The 17,526-nt window shown below is 44.3% G+C and overlaps 2 protein-coding genes across 2 annotated transcripts in view; both read right to left on the reverse strand.

The window, feature by feature from the left end:
• Window positions 1–3,882: 3,882 nt before the first annotated feature.
• Window positions 3,883–17,526, reverse strand: part of bdg (bedraggled) — a 226,760-nt gene continuing 213,116 nt past the window's right edge. The window contains exons 6-9 of the mRNA XM_065224250.1: window positions 5,632–6,135; window positions 5,288–5,571; window positions 4,971–5,227; window positions 3,883–4,909 (exon numbers count right to left, since the gene is read on the reverse strand). Of these exons, the coding sequence (XP_065080322.1) occupies window positions 4,312–4,909; window positions 4,971–5,227; window positions 5,288–5,571; window positions 5,632–6,135 (1,643 nt within the window). The 3' untranslated portion in view covers window positions 3,883–4,311. The remainder of the gene's footprint in view (window positions 4,910–4,970; window positions 5,228–5,287; window positions 5,572–5,631; window positions 6,136–17,526) is intronic.
• LOC135703178 (G1/S-specific cyclin-D2-like) overlaps window positions 16,471–17,526 on the reverse strand; it is a 306,040-nt gene continuing 304,984 nt past the window's right edge. The window contains exon 5 of the transcript XR_010517732.1: window positions 16,471–16,482. The gene's annotated coding sequence lies outside the window, so the exon portion shown is untranslated. The remainder of the gene's footprint in view (window positions 16,483–17,526) is intronic.

Below are 17,526 nucleotides of genomic sequence, written 5' to 3' on the forward strand. Positions count from 1 at the left end.
ATATGCTTTTCCAACGAGTTTATGAAAAACAAGGTTTGAAATTTGAATCAACTATGGAACATATATTTAACGAACGCCCTATGTGGTCTTCTTTCATTGTTATTGACAATTGTTATTAGTAAAAAGAGTTCGAAGAAATCTACACAGTCGTCGAAGTGACACAGCAACAAAACAAATCATTTGAAGAATTTCTAAATCCCGTACCACGCCAAAATGGATCTTTCTGGCATAGAGTTGTTGTTAAGTGAGTGTTTTTTTTTTACATTTAAGTGCGCTGCCTAGATATTGGTGGTCATTCTGACGTTCTTTTAAAGTGTCTCCTTCTTGTCCGTTTCCTGGTGAATCCCTAGACGGTGAATGAGAACGACCCAAATTTGAGTTTAGTTCACTCATAATCGCCAAAAGTGCAGGAACTAAGCGATGAGTAAATTTGCCTCATGTTTTCCCAGGTTTTCCAGGATTTTCCAGGGAAAAATTCCCGAAATTGAGAAAAGTAAAGATTGGATTCACTCAGTCTTTTGGTACTATTCCGAGACTGAATAAATTTTTCGTCAATTTCCTCATTTTCCGGCAGATTTTTGAGGTTTTCCACAGGAAACCATGAGACAAATTTGACTCATCGCTGAGTTTCTGCACTTTTGGCGATTATGAGTTAACTAAACTCAAATTTGGGTCGTTCTCATTCGCCGTGTGTGTTCATTTTTAGTAAACATCAGGGCCCCGCTGCTGTGTCAATTTTGTTTCAGTAGGATGCTGCACGCTGACGTCACGCATGAACGCGATAAACCCGCATTCATCAGTTTGACCACAAACGAAGTGACAGACGACTAACTGGCAAAGAAATCCATTTAAATATTGCGCGTTTCACACCAAATTGTACTAATATGTGCGTTTTCACTTATTAAAAAAGTGTGATAAAACTGCAAGTTTACGTCTAATCGTCTTGGTGTCTTCGATGCACTTATTCCTTATGATGCAAGCAATAAGTGCTCCGAAGACATCAATACGATTTGACGGAAACGTGCACTTTTATCACACTTTTTGCATTTTTGGGACAGTCCAGTTTCAGATGCAATCAGCAATAATGTGGTTCACTGTAATAGAATTTTCTTGGAAACTTGTGCCATCATCCACCAGATGGGTTAGTTTTTTTGTTATGATTTGAACAAAGTTGATTTTGTGTACAATGATTCTTTGACAGTGTGCAAAGCACAAACGAAGTGACAGACGGAGCGGCTCGAAAACTTTGGTGACTAACCTGCTATAGAGCTTTTTTACGTTTAATCGGCGCACACTACTGCACCATTTAAATCGAACGAGTGCGAGCAAGAGGGAAACAGATTAGTGGGAAAACAAACCGTTCATTCATCCATGTGTGCTAGATAGAGAAAGACGATTAAACGTCAAAAAGGTCTATTGCAATTTTACAGTGTACCACATGGCAACACCACTACTACTGGATTGTACCACATGGCAACACTACTACTAGATTGAACTAGCATTTTCACCAAATGTACTAGAATGTTTTGGTTCTATCTCTTTCACTCTACTCAAAACTGAAATGCATAAAAAAATGACAAAATGATACACTCTTTGCACACTGTCAAAGAATCATTGTACACAAAATCAACTTTGTTCAAATCAAAACAATAAAACTAACCCATCTGGTGGATGATGGCACAAGCTTCCAAGAAAATTCTATTACAGTGAACCACATTATTTAAATGGATTTCTTTGCCAGTAAGTCGTCTGTCACTTCGTTTGTGGCTGGAATCTTCGGATACATGGAGGAGGACTTCAGAAATGAGGAAGCTCGTATGCGAAGACAAAAGTGTTACATCTGCAAGAAACGGTATGCAAACGTTTTGTGTTGCGTGAAGAAGTGCTTCCGTTCATTTCATACGCTTTGTGGGATGCAGAATGAGTGCCTGTCGCATTACGTGGATACGTTCCAGTCGTTGTGCGATAAGCACGTAGCGCTGGTGGGTAAGGTGAAATACTCCGAGACCGAAGCCTGAGGGATTTGCTACGATGAGATGGGACCGTACAGGAAGCTGGAATCGATTCGTGCCCCGTGTTGTCAGAATGTCTGGTTCCATCGGAGCTGCGTGGCACAGTTTGCCCAATCGGCGGGGTACTTTTCCAAGTGCTTTTTGAGCAACAACAAGGACGACTTTAGTCAGCAGATGCAGCAGCGTGGCATTTATATCATAGAGGGTACTCTAAGACCACTGGGTCCCGAAGAAAATCATTATTATTTTTGGCTCACTCAGTACCAGAACAACGGTCCCAAGCAGTCCCAAGCTATTTCAGTCACCCCTGCATGTTCTGCATGAATCCACACACCCCTGATGTTATCTGTCAAACTTTCATAGCCAATCAAAACAAACATAGTGTAGTAATAGAATTTCAGCTAGAATAGGGTACGTTAATCGTTTGCTTGGGACCAATAGGCTACTAAAGTGGTGAGCCAATTTAAAATCGTTAGTTTCGTATTGATTGTTGATAATACTGTTGATAATACCATAGAGGTAACTCTAAGACTAGAAATAACGTGCTCGACTTTTTGGCTCAGCTCTGGTACTCGCTTCGGTCCCAAGCTAATCGATTCACCCCTCAACATAAGAAAAACCAATAACCCCTCATTTTATCTGTCAAACTTTCATAGCGAATCAAAACAAACATTGCGTAGTACTAGAATTTCGACTAGAATGGGGTACGTTAATCGTTTGCTTGGGACCAATAGGCTAGTCAAGTAGTGAGCCAATTTTAAATCGTTAGTTTCGTATTGATTGTTGATAATACCGGGTACAGAACTGTCAAACAAAACTGCATAGTTTTTTCTCGCTTTGACAGTTGTGTTCCTATTAGATGCAAGGAAAAGATGTTTCGACAGCGACGGCAGCGCTATTCTTCCTCTATAGTTTATTAGCTCTATTTGTGGGACACATGAAAACAATGTTTAATTTTTTCTTAGGCTGCTGCCATCTTGGTAGCGAAGAGGCGCGCGAAGCGTGAAATCGAATGTTATTCCTTATCCTTATCAATTCTTCTTTTGTATATAACGCTAAATGCACCTCCCTCAGCATGGCAGCAGCCTTAGTGTATGAAGAATCCTGAACTTTTCCAAAAATGCATGATTTTTTGTTTCAAAAATGCACGATCTTCTGAACTTTTCATTACGAAGTTCCTCAACTATCTACGTCGAACGGATAATTCATTTGATTGAATTTGACTATTTTCCAAGAGATTTCAGCCAACCAGAGACGTTAAGCGGCCTAATGATCAGCCGAGTCATAAACTGTACAAATTATCCGTGGTTTTATTTGTTTTTTAGGACATGGCGTAAAATATACTTAACAGTTTTATACGTGTAAAATAAACTATTGGTATTACATTATTACATTTAAAGAACACAAAAAGAAAAGTATAGCACATAATAATAAACATTCAATGATTTAATTACGAGAATAATATACAGATGTTTCGGTAAAAGCGTTACCGAACGATATTGTAAACTTTACCAACCGTTCAGTGAAATTTACAGCGCAAATCAATAAATTTTGACAGCTCAAAGGCTAGATAAAATGTACTGAACGAATTGTATATTTAAAATAAATCCATATTCGGTAAAACATTACAGCATACTGTAAAAAAAAATCTTGTGGGGAGCTACGGGACGGTTCTTCTGAATATTGGAAATAACTGAAAAAGTTGCTTATTGATAGAACCGATTATAAGTGTCTCACATTTTCACAACTCCAACCAACAATCAACGGAATAAGAATGGGAATTACTCAAGTCCACTTTAAAAGCTTTGCACAGATGATGGATGATAGAAGCATGGAATTTCTTTCGACCTAAAAAAAAAACCAACGTAGCTTTTCATCATTATTGTGCTCATATTACAAAAAAAAAAAACGAAAATCTTTGCCTACCGGACGGCGTCAAAATACAAATCTCATTCAGCTCGCTAAAGTCAACGGTTTCCGCTGCGCAAAAATTTACACTATTCCTAGTCATTTATCATTTCATCCTAACCTAATTTAGAGGCTCGAGAGAGTAGGAAATCCTCATCTAATAGTGTGGTATTTAAAGATATTAATAATAGTGTGAGACGTCTTAAAATAGATAGGATAGAATTGCGTGCATGTCATAGCCGTGGCTGCTACGCAAAGTATGCATTGTCAATAGGAGAAAAAAAAAACTTTCAATACCGAAGCGCGCTCTGGTCTCTTAACAGTAGTGTAACACAGCTTCATCGTATGAATTCAAGCTCCCCGTTTGTGTGAGTGTGTATGTTTTCAAAATCTATATCACAGAATCGTTACCATTCCGGCGTCGTTCCGCGTCACTTCGATCGTCGTTCTCTTCGACGGCGAGTGTGATGATGCTGGAATCGCCGATGGGTGCTGCTCCGAGGACCAAATTTTCCACCGATCCCCCAACCGAGTGCCTCCGGGTGAGAGTGTTCCGCACCACCAAGTCCACGTTGCCGTACCCGATGGCCGATGCTGATGCAGCGGCGGCGAACGAAGGTACCCGATTCAGGGCTGATTCCCCGGCTGAGGTCTGGGCACTGGTGACCGGTCGAAGGATCTGCAGTACATCGTTGGCGGTGAGGTTCTGCTGTTGCTGTTGCTGCTGCTGCTGCTGCTGTTGGGATCCGTTGGGATTTGTCATAGATCTGTGGCGACGGCGACCGCTGAGGGTTTCGCTATTGTACAAAACCCGGGGACCCATTTCGAGTCCGGCTGCCGGCAGGGAGACGGTGTTGCCCGGTTGAAGCGGAATGTTTGTCAGAATTGTGGAGTAGTCCGGAGGAGGCAGCTCATCACCGGCAGGATTGGTGGCACTCTGAATGGAGATGGCTCCCCGCTGACGGTTGCCGCTCGATTCACCCATGATTCTGAAAAAAATGTGTGTTGATTGAAGCGAGTATGAGCAACGCTAAACCTTGCTTATCTTACCTTCGAACGCTTCGCCGGATGCTGTTCCTTAGCATTTTGGCGATCCTGGCCCCGGTGGCCGTAGTGTAGGATGGCGGTGGGGTGTACTTGGGAGGTGCATCGTCCTGGGGTGGTCTCGATTCGAGTGAAATCACCGTAGATCCGGAGTTGATCGTGCGCACCGGAAGCGGGGGTGCAGGTCTTCGGGTGTACTGTAATCTGCTGCTGTTGGTGGTGCCCTGTGACCCCATCGTGGGGCGTAGCAATTGATCGAATCGCTGAAAAAGGCACCGTAAATGTATCCAACCAAACTCGAAAGCTAACGAGATCAAACTTACATCCAGAATATCCGGCGGACCCTTGCTGAGATAACGATAGATTTGTACGACCGTCACGACGGGAACCAGCAACAGGAAGGCTACCTGAATGAATCCACCGATCTGACGAGCCCAAAGTGGCCAGTATCCACCGTGCTTCCAGTTGAAGAGCGAATTCGAATTGGAAACCCGATACTCCATGATGCACAGGAAAATCATCCCGATCGGCAGCAAGAAGTTCCACGCGAAGGCAATAAACGCCGACAGCGTCTGACCAAGCCGCAGGTCGTTCACCAGTATGTCACCTATGGCGAAAGCATTCATGTAATAAGTCACATTCAACTCAAAAGTTTCTAAACACTTACTGGTCAACGGTCGCCCTCTCACCAGGAATATCGCCAAAATATGACCGATCCAGAGGAGCAGCAGCCACCAGGCACCTCCCAGCACCATGTCCAGGTAGTGAATGATGGTGATTCCACTCTCGGTGGCCAGCGGGATTCCCATGAACAGTCCCGTCACGCAGCTGAGCACGATCGAGGAGGGCGAATCGCCAATCGCTCCGGCTACTGGCTTCCACATGGCGCACAGTTGACCCAGTCCGAACAGCAACAGCGTTAGGAATCCGATCAGGCTCCAGATGGGTGCGATGCGTTCCTGGGTGGCCGCCGCTAGTGTCGAGGGGAACAGTTCTGTCACGAGACGCAGCACTTGGTAGCCGCTTTCCTGGTGCGGGTTGGCGTAGGGACGCTTGAAGCTTTCTCCCAGGACCATCGAGTACCGGATGAGCCACTTGGTGGGCATGTTGGCGTGCTGAGGCGGTAGGGGCTGATCGGCCGGGAGCAGGAAGATGTCGGTGCCGATGTTCTCTGGGAAGATGGGAAGGATTTATTAGTTATTTGGAGAGCAGATTTCGTGTTAACCAAATTGTGGTGGCGACTTGAACGGCGTAGAAGTGACAAACCTTCGATAGCGTTTCGACGAATACATTATGCATCAAGCGTCTCCATCAATGTTCACCTCTTGAGCAGTTACATGCTAATCGACGTTATATGGAAGTTTTGAAAAATTAGGCGTGAGTCCTTTTTGCTATCGACGCCAGGGAGACTGCTCTCACACACTTAATTTGCTAATGTACGAATGCACCGATGAATTTGAGTTCATGCACTGATCAAAATTTGACAGGAGAACGGGGCAATATTTACTAAAAATGAACATTTAAATGTTAATGAATAATTGATAATGAACAGTTTTGCGTTCATGAGAGCTGATAAATCATTTTGAATGAATCAGTGAACAGAAATTCGAATATTTGAGATTATTGTTTGAACTGACATGTATTTTCTCTGCAAAGTAGGCTTGGCTTTACAAAAGAATGTTTCAAATCATAACTTCTGGAGCAACAATAGAAAAGGGCCCATCAGCATTGCTAATCAAAAGGTATGTAAGTTTGGAAACTTTCTCCTACACGAAACGAAAATCAATTATTTAATTCATGTGTTTCACTTATACATTTTTGCCAAAGCATCAGCCTTATACATTCCATAAGACAAACCACATAGGTCCTATTAGAATGCATAAAAGGTATGTGTGACCGCTTATACATTTCATTTGACACATGATCTTTATTAACTTTTTGCAAGGCGTCTGTTTATTAGTTGACTTATACATTTTATGAATAATCAGCAATAGAAATTTGCCAAAAGGTATAAGGAGATTTCTATCCGTGTACCTGATGATACTGTTAGTTTGCATGGGCAGCCAAGCTTTGTGAGCGAAGGGTTTAATTTATTTCAGTTATTTTTCTACCTCTTATATTTATTGGAACAAATTATTGGAAATTGTAATGAAATTTTTTTTTTTTCGAAAATCAAACATTTTTTTAGTGAGTTTTCATGTACAGCACTTGTTTGCTGTAGCCCAGTTAAAAAGCAGTTATACGTCAAAAATGGACGTCTCATTTAGTTTGATTATTCATTGTCATAATTGGTGAGGGGCATTCGAATGGAATGTTAAGTGTTAATATAAATAAATTTGAAATTATTTTCATTTCACACTGAAACCAAGACTTGAAAGCCGTTTTAAGATGAAAGGGTTAAGCCTTTCTAAATTCACGAGTTTGAATGCTGTGAAAATAACAATAACAAACTTTACACTGTTTCAATTCAATGCACGTGAATTTTTGTTATCGTCGATCAAACAATCCATTGGTGTTCCCCTCAATGTTTTTTGACGTTTGACAAGCCAGCCCAGTTAGCTAGTGGAATTCGTTAACTGGGCTGCGCTTTCAGCCCACTTAGCGAACAAGTACTGTATGCAGTTTGTTGCAGGATTCCAGAGTGGAACTAGGCAACAAATCCAAATATTATTCAAGTCCAACATATACACTCAAAGATAAATTAAATCAAATAAGCTTAAAAAGTATGCAGATTCCCACTTCACCGTATTGAGTCCGAGTCATGATTAAATTTGAAATAATCTTTCCAGTATTTAATTTTATTCTTTTTCAATACTGATATATAATCAAAAAAGATTAGAATTCAATATTTTTTTTTAAATATAATCATTTGATTGAGATTTATTCAAAAAAGATAATCTTCAATCTAATCAACCATGATGAAACTGGGACTAATATCAGATGCTTATTTTTGAGAAAGAGAGTATTAATTTTTAATCATTCGATTTGATTAAACTGAGTTTAATGTCAAATTGTTTAAAGTTCAAGCAAAATGGGAATAGTTTAATTTATCAGTGTATGTTCCTCAACATTAATAAAACAAAAAAGGCGGAAATCATGTCAGGGGTGGGACTTAGCGAGTATGTTTTGTGCAGAATATGTAAAGAAGGAGGGGCGTCAGATGTTAACCTAAATGCAGGGCTGTTACAATTTTTTTACCGGTTCAAACCAAACACCCTGCAAATAATTGAGAAATTATCTCAATTCCATAAGTCACACCGGATTTACACGGAAATTCCCTGAGGTATTTCCAATCTGAGACATTTTCCTTTTTTTTCCAATATGAACATAGCATTTTTCGTGGTCAAATCATAAACGAATCGTATATATGCAAGTTATTGCCATGTATACCGGATATTCTAGGTTCTTCAAATCGTCCTGCAGTTCAGTTGATTAGTTCTACTATATCAACCAAGACTGCAATAATGTCTGTAGTATCGAAATATGTCCAAACAGATTCAAAGTGTCTATGTGGATCATGGCAATCTATTTTCGTGTATGCCAAATGTTCTAGGATTTCCAAATCGATATTTCGATACTACAGATATTATCCTAGTCTTTGTTGATCTAGTAAAACAAATCATCTGAACTGCAGGACGATTTGGAGAACCTAGATCATCTGGCATACGTGGTGTGGAGTACACCCTAACGAAGCCGGATACCCTTGATGTCTTATCCCTCGGTTAAGTTTCAAATGGATGAACATCATGCATTCATTCGACTTCAACATTCGGCAGAGGCAATCACAGCTTGCTACTGCTTCACTCTTCCTCTTTCGTAGGTCGACCGTCGCCGGAGTAGGTCGTGCAGTGTGAAGCTCCTGCGTTGGACGATTCCCCCAGAGTGGAATTATAAATTCCACACGTGGAAATAATTAATCATTATCCATATAGACAATATTAATCTGCACTGTAAATGCATATACCGTGCATCATAGAGAAAGGATTCTTTGCGATTCTCTGACGTCCAACGTCAAGCAGTACAGTTCGGTCTTTGCTCGCTCTGTCGAGTTGTTCTAAAGTTTCTAGTTTGTTCCAAACATTCGCAGTTTAATCGCGTCGTCAGTAGTGTCGGTCGCTTCGTGTAATGGGAAGACAGTGCTTCCGGAGCAGGCTCCGAGAGAAAACGGAGAAGAAGAACAGCGGTGAGGATAGCTTGAGTGTACCTAGTGGATGGACGATGCCACCGCGACGAACGTCAGCGTCATTGGTGATTTTGCCGACGCCGTCGACAACGAAACTGCTGCCAGCCCAAGTGCAGCAAAAATGAAGCTTCCTCCACTGGTGGTGAAGCAAGTACCACTCAACACGCTGATTGGCGATCTCTCATCGCTGGGCGTTGCAGCTGAGTTTAAGTTCGGCAGGATCGGCACCAAGGTGATGCTCCGACCGAAAGCGGAGTACGAAGTGGCCGTGAAATATCTGAAGGATAACAAGGCGGAATTCTTCACGCACGACATCCCCGATGAGAAGCCCCCACAATCAACCAGGACGCAAGAAGGACAAAAACCCAGCATTCAGGACGGAGGATTTTCCGCCTCTTCGTGCTCCCCAGCAAAGGCAAGGGAATTCGCGGGTGCAACCCGCCCCCCTCAAAAAGCTTCCGATGATTCTGCTGGCCAAAGCTCTCCATCCCCCCTGGATTCTGGAGACAACCTGGAGACAACAGCGCAAAACAACAACCCCGATCTGTTCTCAGCGGACGAACTGATGGATATTTTCGTCAACATGTCCGGTGCTCTTCGCAAGTGCCGCAATACACCCGAACAGATCCAAGTGCTCGGTAAGTTCATCATCCAGTATGGCGTCTAAACCGCTAACTATCGTCACCTGGAATGCTTGCTCTGTAAGAGCAAAAGAGATTGAGCTTGCCGACTTCCTCCGCAAGCACAGCATCGACGTGGGCCTTCTAACCGAGACCCATCTAAAGTCCGGCGACAGCTTCCGGTTGCCTGACCACAACATTATCCGGCTTGATCGCACCAGCTCCAGGGGGGGTGGTGTTGCGGTCGTCGTCAAGAAAGGAATAAAATACCACACTCTGTCTTATATCCGCACCTCTATCATCGAGGCCCTTGGTGTGGAGGTGGAGTCGTCGACTGGATACGTCCAGTTCATCGCCGTCTACTGCCCTTGACAGTGTGCCGCCAGCAGTTTCCGCTTCGTAGTTGGAGGAGATCTGAATGCTCGCCATGAGGCCTGGCGGAACTACCGGCAGAACCAGAACGGTCGTCTTCTGTTCGACCACTCACAGCATGGGCTGTACTCTGTTTGGTTTTCTAATGAGCCAACATTCATCTCACCGGCGGGCAACCCATCGACGCTAGACCTGTTCCTGACAAATACCGGCTTGTACAAGCCGGTAGCCTTGAACGAACTCAGCTCCGACCACCAACCGGTGGTGGCTGAACTGAGCTACAACGTGGGCCCTGCTCCAAGTCTGCAGAAGGACTACCGCCGCGTAAACTGGACTCAGTTTGGACGCGTGGTAGACAGGCACATCATAGACAACCCGCCGCTTGACACCATGGAGGACATCGACCGAGCGTTGGAGGCACTCCACCAAGCCATAACCGTGGCTGACGAGGCGTGCGTCCGACGAGTTCCTGTGAGGGGTAAGTTTATTGCTATTGATTACCACATCCAACTCTTGATTCGCTCGAGAAATGTTCGTAGACGCCAGTTTCAGAGGACTGGAGATCTAGCGAGGAAACGTGAAATGGCCGATCTGCTGAACAGGCAGATTGCTTCCAGAATGGACTCGGGCGTGTTGTCCAGAATCTGGACGACCGCTCTAGACCATTCTGGAAGGTAGCCAAGGTCCTGAAAGCTCATCCCAAACCCATTCCACCTCTCAGAGTCGAAAATGATGACGATCGGCTTCTAATCACTCCACAGGAGAAAGCAAATGTGATCGGCGAGCATGTCGCTTCATCGCAATATCCAAAGTCCGCTCGAAGATCAGGTTGCGCAATGCGTTCAAAACCTCCCCTTGTGTCGTGCCTCCGGCGGATATGATTACAGTACAACAAATTTGCTCAGTGCTGAAATGCACCAAGAACATGAAGGCTTCCGGGTTTGACGGGATATTCAACTTGATCTTGAAGAGACTCAGCATGAAAGTGCAGTCTCTTCTAACCGCTATCTTCAACAGATGCTTGGAACTGCACTGCTTTCCAAGCATCTGGAAAGTAGCAAAAATCATAACGATCCGCAAACCCGGTAAGGATCCAACATTGTCTTCAAGCTACAGACCAATCAGCCTCCTTTCAGCGCTGAGCAAATTGTTCGAGAAACTCATTCTCAATCGTTTGCTCAAGTTTGTCGAGGAAAATAACATTCTCCTTCCGGAACAGTTTGGGTTCAGAAAGGGGCACTCCACCAATCACCAGCTAGTGCGGGTGATGAATAACATCCGAAGTAACAAAGCTGTATCCAAGTCCACAGCCATGGCCTTGTTAGACGTTGAAAAGGTGTTTGACAATGTTTGGCATGACGGACTTGTATACAAGCTTTGTAACTTCAACTTCCCCTTACATCTGGTTAAAATCACCCGTAACTACCTCTAGCAAAGGTATCGTTGAATGGTTGCCTTTCAGACACGTTTTCCATCCCAGCTGGAGTCCCGCAAGGCAGTCTGCTGGGCCCCTTGCTTTACAGCATTTACACTTCCGACATTCCTCCCCTCGGTGACGGTTGCGTGTATTTTCCTGTTCGCCGATGATACCGCAATAGCCGTCAAAGGAAGGATGCCTCGCGAAATAACGAACAAACTTCAACGATGCCTTAACGCCTTTGCTGATTATGCCACCACGTGGAAAATCAAAATCAATGCCTCCAAAACACAAGCGATCATGTTCCTCCATCGGCAATCGTCCAAACTGAAACCGGCTCCATCTTGTACTGTAATCATCATGGATGGCACAAGGGTTGAGTGGTCTGCCGAAGTAACCTATCTCGGGATGTTGTTCGATGAAAAGCTCCTCTTTCGTTCGCATGTAGAGAAAACTGTAGTCTAGTGTTCTACCTTGGTTAGGTGTCTGTATCCGCTGATCTGCCGCAGATCCCGCCTCTCAAGGGTAAACAAACTGGCTATCTACAAACAAATAATAGCACTTGCGATCCTCTACGCAGCTCCGGTGTGGGAATCATGTGCACAGACTCACAGGAATAAAATCCAGGTCGCTCAGAATAGAGTGCTGAGGATGGTACTTGATCGTCCTTTCGACACTTGAATAACAAATTTACACGAAGAGGCAGGCATTTCCAAAATAGATTCCAGAATTAACGAAATTAACACTAAATTTGCACAAAAATATATTCTATCAGAACATGCTTTGATAAGCAATTTGTATATAGTAGATTAGGTGTATATAGTAGTTGTAGGTTAGTTGTAGTTGTAAATAGTAGTTATAGGTAGTCTCCTTTTTCAAATTTAAAACAAACCAACCCCACCAAGGTGGTCATTCTTAAAACAGGCCTGATAGGAATAGGAACTGTAATTAATAATAATTGAAATTCGAAAGAACTAAAGTTGAAAAGAGGCACCTGTGTCACTTGATAAGTCATACATGTAAACCACACAAATTCAAGAAATAAAGATCATTTAAAGTCAAAAAAATATGCTTCTGCTCATGAATTCTCTGCTTGTCCGTCAAGCAGTTCAGTTCGGTCTTTGCTCGCTCTGTCGAGTTGTTCGATAAGTTTCCAGTTTGTTCCAAACGTTCGCAGGTGTACTGAGCGTTTATTCACGTCGTGAGTTGTGTCGGTCGGTCCGGAAATGAACTAGCCATAGCCTAAAAATATCCTTAATAAAGAACTAAAAAAAAATGTGTCGGTCGCATCGTGTGACAGTGTCAGTTTCTATTGTAGTCGATGTCGGTGTCGAATTTAGTGCACATTGTTCACAGCAAATGATTGCTCAGTAAGATGAATACAGTCCACTTATTTCAGTGTATACACATACAATGTTGTATTTGCGTTACCTGTTAAATGAAAAACCTTGTCAGTTGAATTATTAGTTAAATAAATCTTGTACCGAGCAGATGCGTTCAATTTTAGTTCTTTTCAACCATCGAGACATCGCTAGTCCGAACCACGCCAAAAACTTTCCCCCAAACATTTTGGTCCTATCGGGATCCGGATTTGGACAGTTTTTGCGATTCCTGGATGGTTCGCGGAATCTTTTTTGATCGCGAGTGCAAGAAGAAATTGGATTTACATCAAAATCTTTGACGGCGCCATTATTGGCGACGGCGTGCATGCAAGAACGTGTTGCGTGATTACGTGGAAAAGTGGTTTGAGCTACCATAAGTGCGAAAGATCGTCAAACGGTCTTTAAGTGGATTATCTGGTCTGGCGTTCCGCCACCGGATGAGCAGCGGCACAGTTTGCCGAAGTTTAAGTTGGATTGCGGCACGTACAGGGCGTGCTGGCAAAAGCAAGCGAAGCGCGAAGCTTCCAGATTAAAAGTGTGGTTAAGTGCAAAGCTCCGCACCCATTCAGGGCGGTTGCAAAGAAGAGCGAAAGCGCGAAGCTTTCGAACGACTGAAAAGCTTTTAGTACAAGAAAGTGGTTATGTGAAAAAGCGCCGTAATCAGCCATTGCGGCAGCGAAGAACGACGAAAGCACAAGGCTTGCGAAAACAAAAGTGAGAAGAGAAAAAAGTGAAACTTTTTGTGAACAAAATGCAAAAGAAGATTAATGGGTGAACATAAAAGAAAATCATAGAAGAAAATTAGTGATACTCCCAGAGTAACGAGAAGTGTATCGAGAAAAAACCTGTTGGCGGCTTTGACGGAATCAAGAGTTCAGGAGGAATCCACTGATACGGATGAAGAAACTGCTCAGTGCTCGAAGTCGCCTCTGGAGTTCAGTGTTGCCCAACAGAAAGAATTAGACCGGGTGAAGAAATTGCGTCAGAAAATGGAGCAAACATTGGAAAACCTGAGCGAACGTCTGGATCTCATCATGGAGAAAATGCATCGCATTAAAAAGGCGATAAACAAGGATGAAGCGAACAACATACACTACCTGACTCTCCAGCAGCAAACAATCCAGAAGTCCTACGAGGAATTCGATTCCGTTTACAACGAAGCAGTCGGTCTCGTCGCCTGGGATAGAAAAGGTGAATGGAAAACCATTTACCTTGATTTCGAAACACTCCATGCCGACTTATATGTGAAAGTGCAGACAAAGATAGCTGACTTGAAGCGCGATGATTCAAGTCGAGCTTTGGCACAAAACGCCAATGCGTCGGAATCCGTTCCGAGAACACAGGTGATACACAACGTCCCTCACTTACAAGTGCCATTGCCTACATTTGATGGAAAGTTGGAAAACTGGCACTCATTTAAATGTATGTTTCAAACCGTGATGGGTCGGTATCCAAATGAGTCGCCAGCGATTGGCAACGCAGCAGACAAAATTGATCAAGAGGTAATTAATAACAACGACTATGAGTCGGCATGGCGATTGTTGGAAGATGCATATGAGGATGAGCGATTGATCATCGATACTCACATCGATGCGTTGCTAGATCTGCCTAAGTTGACCAGAGAAAACGGCGATGAGATGCGAAAGTTGGTGGAGACATGCACAAAGCATGTAGATGCTTTGAAAACCCGGGAGCTCCCGGTGGAAGGTCTGTCGGAGATGATTCTTATCAACCTGATCAGCAAGCGGATGGACAGAGAAAGTAGAAAGTTGTGGGAGTCGTCATTGAATCGCGGCGAACTCCCATCATTCGAGGATCTGATTGATTTCCTTAAAGAACGAAGCCGTGTCCTTCAGAAGTTGACGAACTACACCCACATCAAGCACCCGCAGGTAGCAGCAAAATTCGGACAGCAGCAGGCAGCGATAAAGCCCAAACAAACGAAAATGTTCGTTCAAACAAACAAGGAGTCGTGCCCGTGCTGTTCCAATTCCCACTCTATATATATAAGTGCACCGATTTGAAAAAGCTACCTGGTGTCGAGCGCTTCGACAAGGTCAAGAAGGCAGGTCTATGTTTTAACTGTCTGCGGCCAGGACATCGTACAGTGGATTGCACATCGGACCAGCATTGTAAAATCTGTGCTAAGCATCACCACAGCTTCCTCCACAATAAGCGCTCAGAAGATTCCAGGAAGCAAGCTGAGATCAACCAACCGAAGAATTCAGTGGAAGCTGAAAAGAAAGAAGAACCACCAGCTGCACCTGAGCAGCGCACAGTCAGCTGCTGCACACAAACGCAACCAATATCGAAGCAAATATTTCTGTCAACAGCGAAGATCGTGGTGTTCGGTTCCGGTAATGCAACTACGACATGTAGAGCGTTGCTGGACTGCTGCTCTGAGTCCAACATCATCACGGAGAGGTTGGCGAAGAAACTCAACATGCAGTTGTTAGTAATGAATCCGCCGATTACGATCTGCGGACTGAACGGGATGAAGACAACGGCCAACAAGGTTGTCCATACGAAGGTGTCGTCTCGAGATGGCGAGTTTTCTGCTGTTCTTGATTTTATAGTGACGCCATCAATCACCGAGCTACCGACAGGTAAGGTAGAAATCAAAAACTGGCCACTCCCTGCTGGCATCGAGCTAGCAGACCCAGCGTTTGATAATCCGGATGTCGTCGATGTGATTATCGGCGCTGAAATATTCTACGACATTCTTATGAAGGGACGTGTGAAGATAGGAAGTGACTTCCCGACACTGGCTGAAACTGTGTTCGGGTGGGTCGTCAGCGGTTCTGCGGAGACCAAGCAATCGGCTGTCCAAAGACGAGTCTGTCAGCTAGCAACCACGTATGAAGATGTCAACCGTACTCTTTCCAGATTCTGGGAACTGGAGGCAGGGTATCACACCAGCAAGATGACCGCAGCAGAGCGTGCTGTAGAACAACATTTCGATGAATCGCACAGCCGAAACAATGAGGGGCGGTACGTTGTTAGATTGCCATTCAATAATCTCAAGGGTCAACTGGGCGACTCTTATGAGAATGCGAAGCACCGACTTGGAAGGCTGATGGTCAGTCTTACCAAAAACCCATCCAAGCGAGAAGCCTACACGCAATTCATGACAGAATATGCGACTCTGGGCCATATGCAAGAGGTAAGCCACAACCCGGAGGAAGGCTACTTCTTACCGCACCACGCAATTTACAAGGCCACCAGCTCGACTACAAAAGTTCGAGTGGTTTTTGATGCCTCGGCGGCGTCAACGACAGGCATATCTCTCAACGACACTCAGCTGGTAGGACCAACAGTGTAAAGCGACTTGGTCACTATCATGCTACGTTTCTGTACGCATCAGGTAGTGCTAACAGCGGATGTACCTAAGATGTACCGGCAGGTACTAGTACACCCGGACGATCGAAAGTATCAGAGAATTGTGTGGTTCAACGACGCGAACGAAATGGCTACCTTTGAATTAACAACGGTCACATACGGCTGTTCGAGTGCCCCTTATCTTGTCACAAGGGCGATGACACAGCTAGCTATGGACGAAGCAGAAAACTTTTCAATAGCAGCTGGCGTTGTCAAGGAGGATAGCTACATAGATGATTTTCTCACTGGAGGCAAAACAGCTGCAGCCGTCGTGGAAATCTACAAACAGTTAAAGGCCCTGCTGAGCCGAGGTGGCTTCGGTGTGCATAAATTTTGCTTCAATAGCGCTGAAGTTCTTCAGTCCATCCCAGTCGAGTTGCAGGAAAAGCAGGTAGACTTCGGACTTTGGGGCTAATATGGAATCCTAATTACGACTACTTCGTTTTCAACGTATCACACCTGGAGCTGAATGGAGGCAGAATCACGAAAAAGATGGTTCTATCGGAAATTAGCAAGCTTTTCGACCCACTGGGTTTTCTAGGACCGGTGGTGACCACCGCAAAACTGATAATGCAAGAGCTATGGCGTTTGAAGCTGGGTTGGGACGATGAGTTGCCCGACGAGCAGATGCAGATGTGGTTAATGTTCCGTAAACAACTGGTTGCAGTACGGAATATCAAGAAGAAGAGATGCGTCATTCCAGGCGATGCTACGAAGATCGAGCTACTTGGTTACTGCGATGCATCCAAACGGGCATATGGTGCTGTCCTGTACGCTCGGAGCGAGCTCAGCGATGGTACAATAAACATTCAACTAGTGTGCAGTAAATCCCGAGTAGCCCCACTGAAGCCGACGACCATACCTAGGCTTGAACTGTGCGGTGCACTAGTACTGGCACAACTGGTTCAGAAGGCGATTAAATCTTTGAAGGTGAAGTTCGACAGCGTCAAGTTGTACTCCGACTCGATGATTTGTTTGAGTTGGCTGAAGAAGTCCCCAGCGGTCTTGAACGAGTTCGTGTGCAACCGAGTAGCCACCATAATAGAACTAACGCAGAACTACGCATGGGGCTATGTCAAGTCCGAGAATAATCCCTCTGATGTGCTTTCGCGAGGATTATTTCCAGAGCAGCTGATCGAGGATGAACTTTGGTGGAGAGCCGCACCAGAGCAGCGACAACGTTGTGAAGCAGAAGATCAATTAGTTCCTG

The sequence above is a fragment of the Ochlerotatus camptorhynchus genome, unplaced genomic scaffold, assembly GCF_037179485.1.
Source record: "Ochlerotatus camptorhynchus isolate MF236.1 unplaced genomic scaffold, CSIRO-AGI_Acam_v1.1 ptg000209l, whole genome shotgun sequence".
In the NCBI taxonomy this organism is placed as follows: Eukaryota; Metazoa; Arthropoda; class Insecta; order Diptera; family Culicidae; genus Ochlerotatus; species Ochlerotatus camptorhynchus.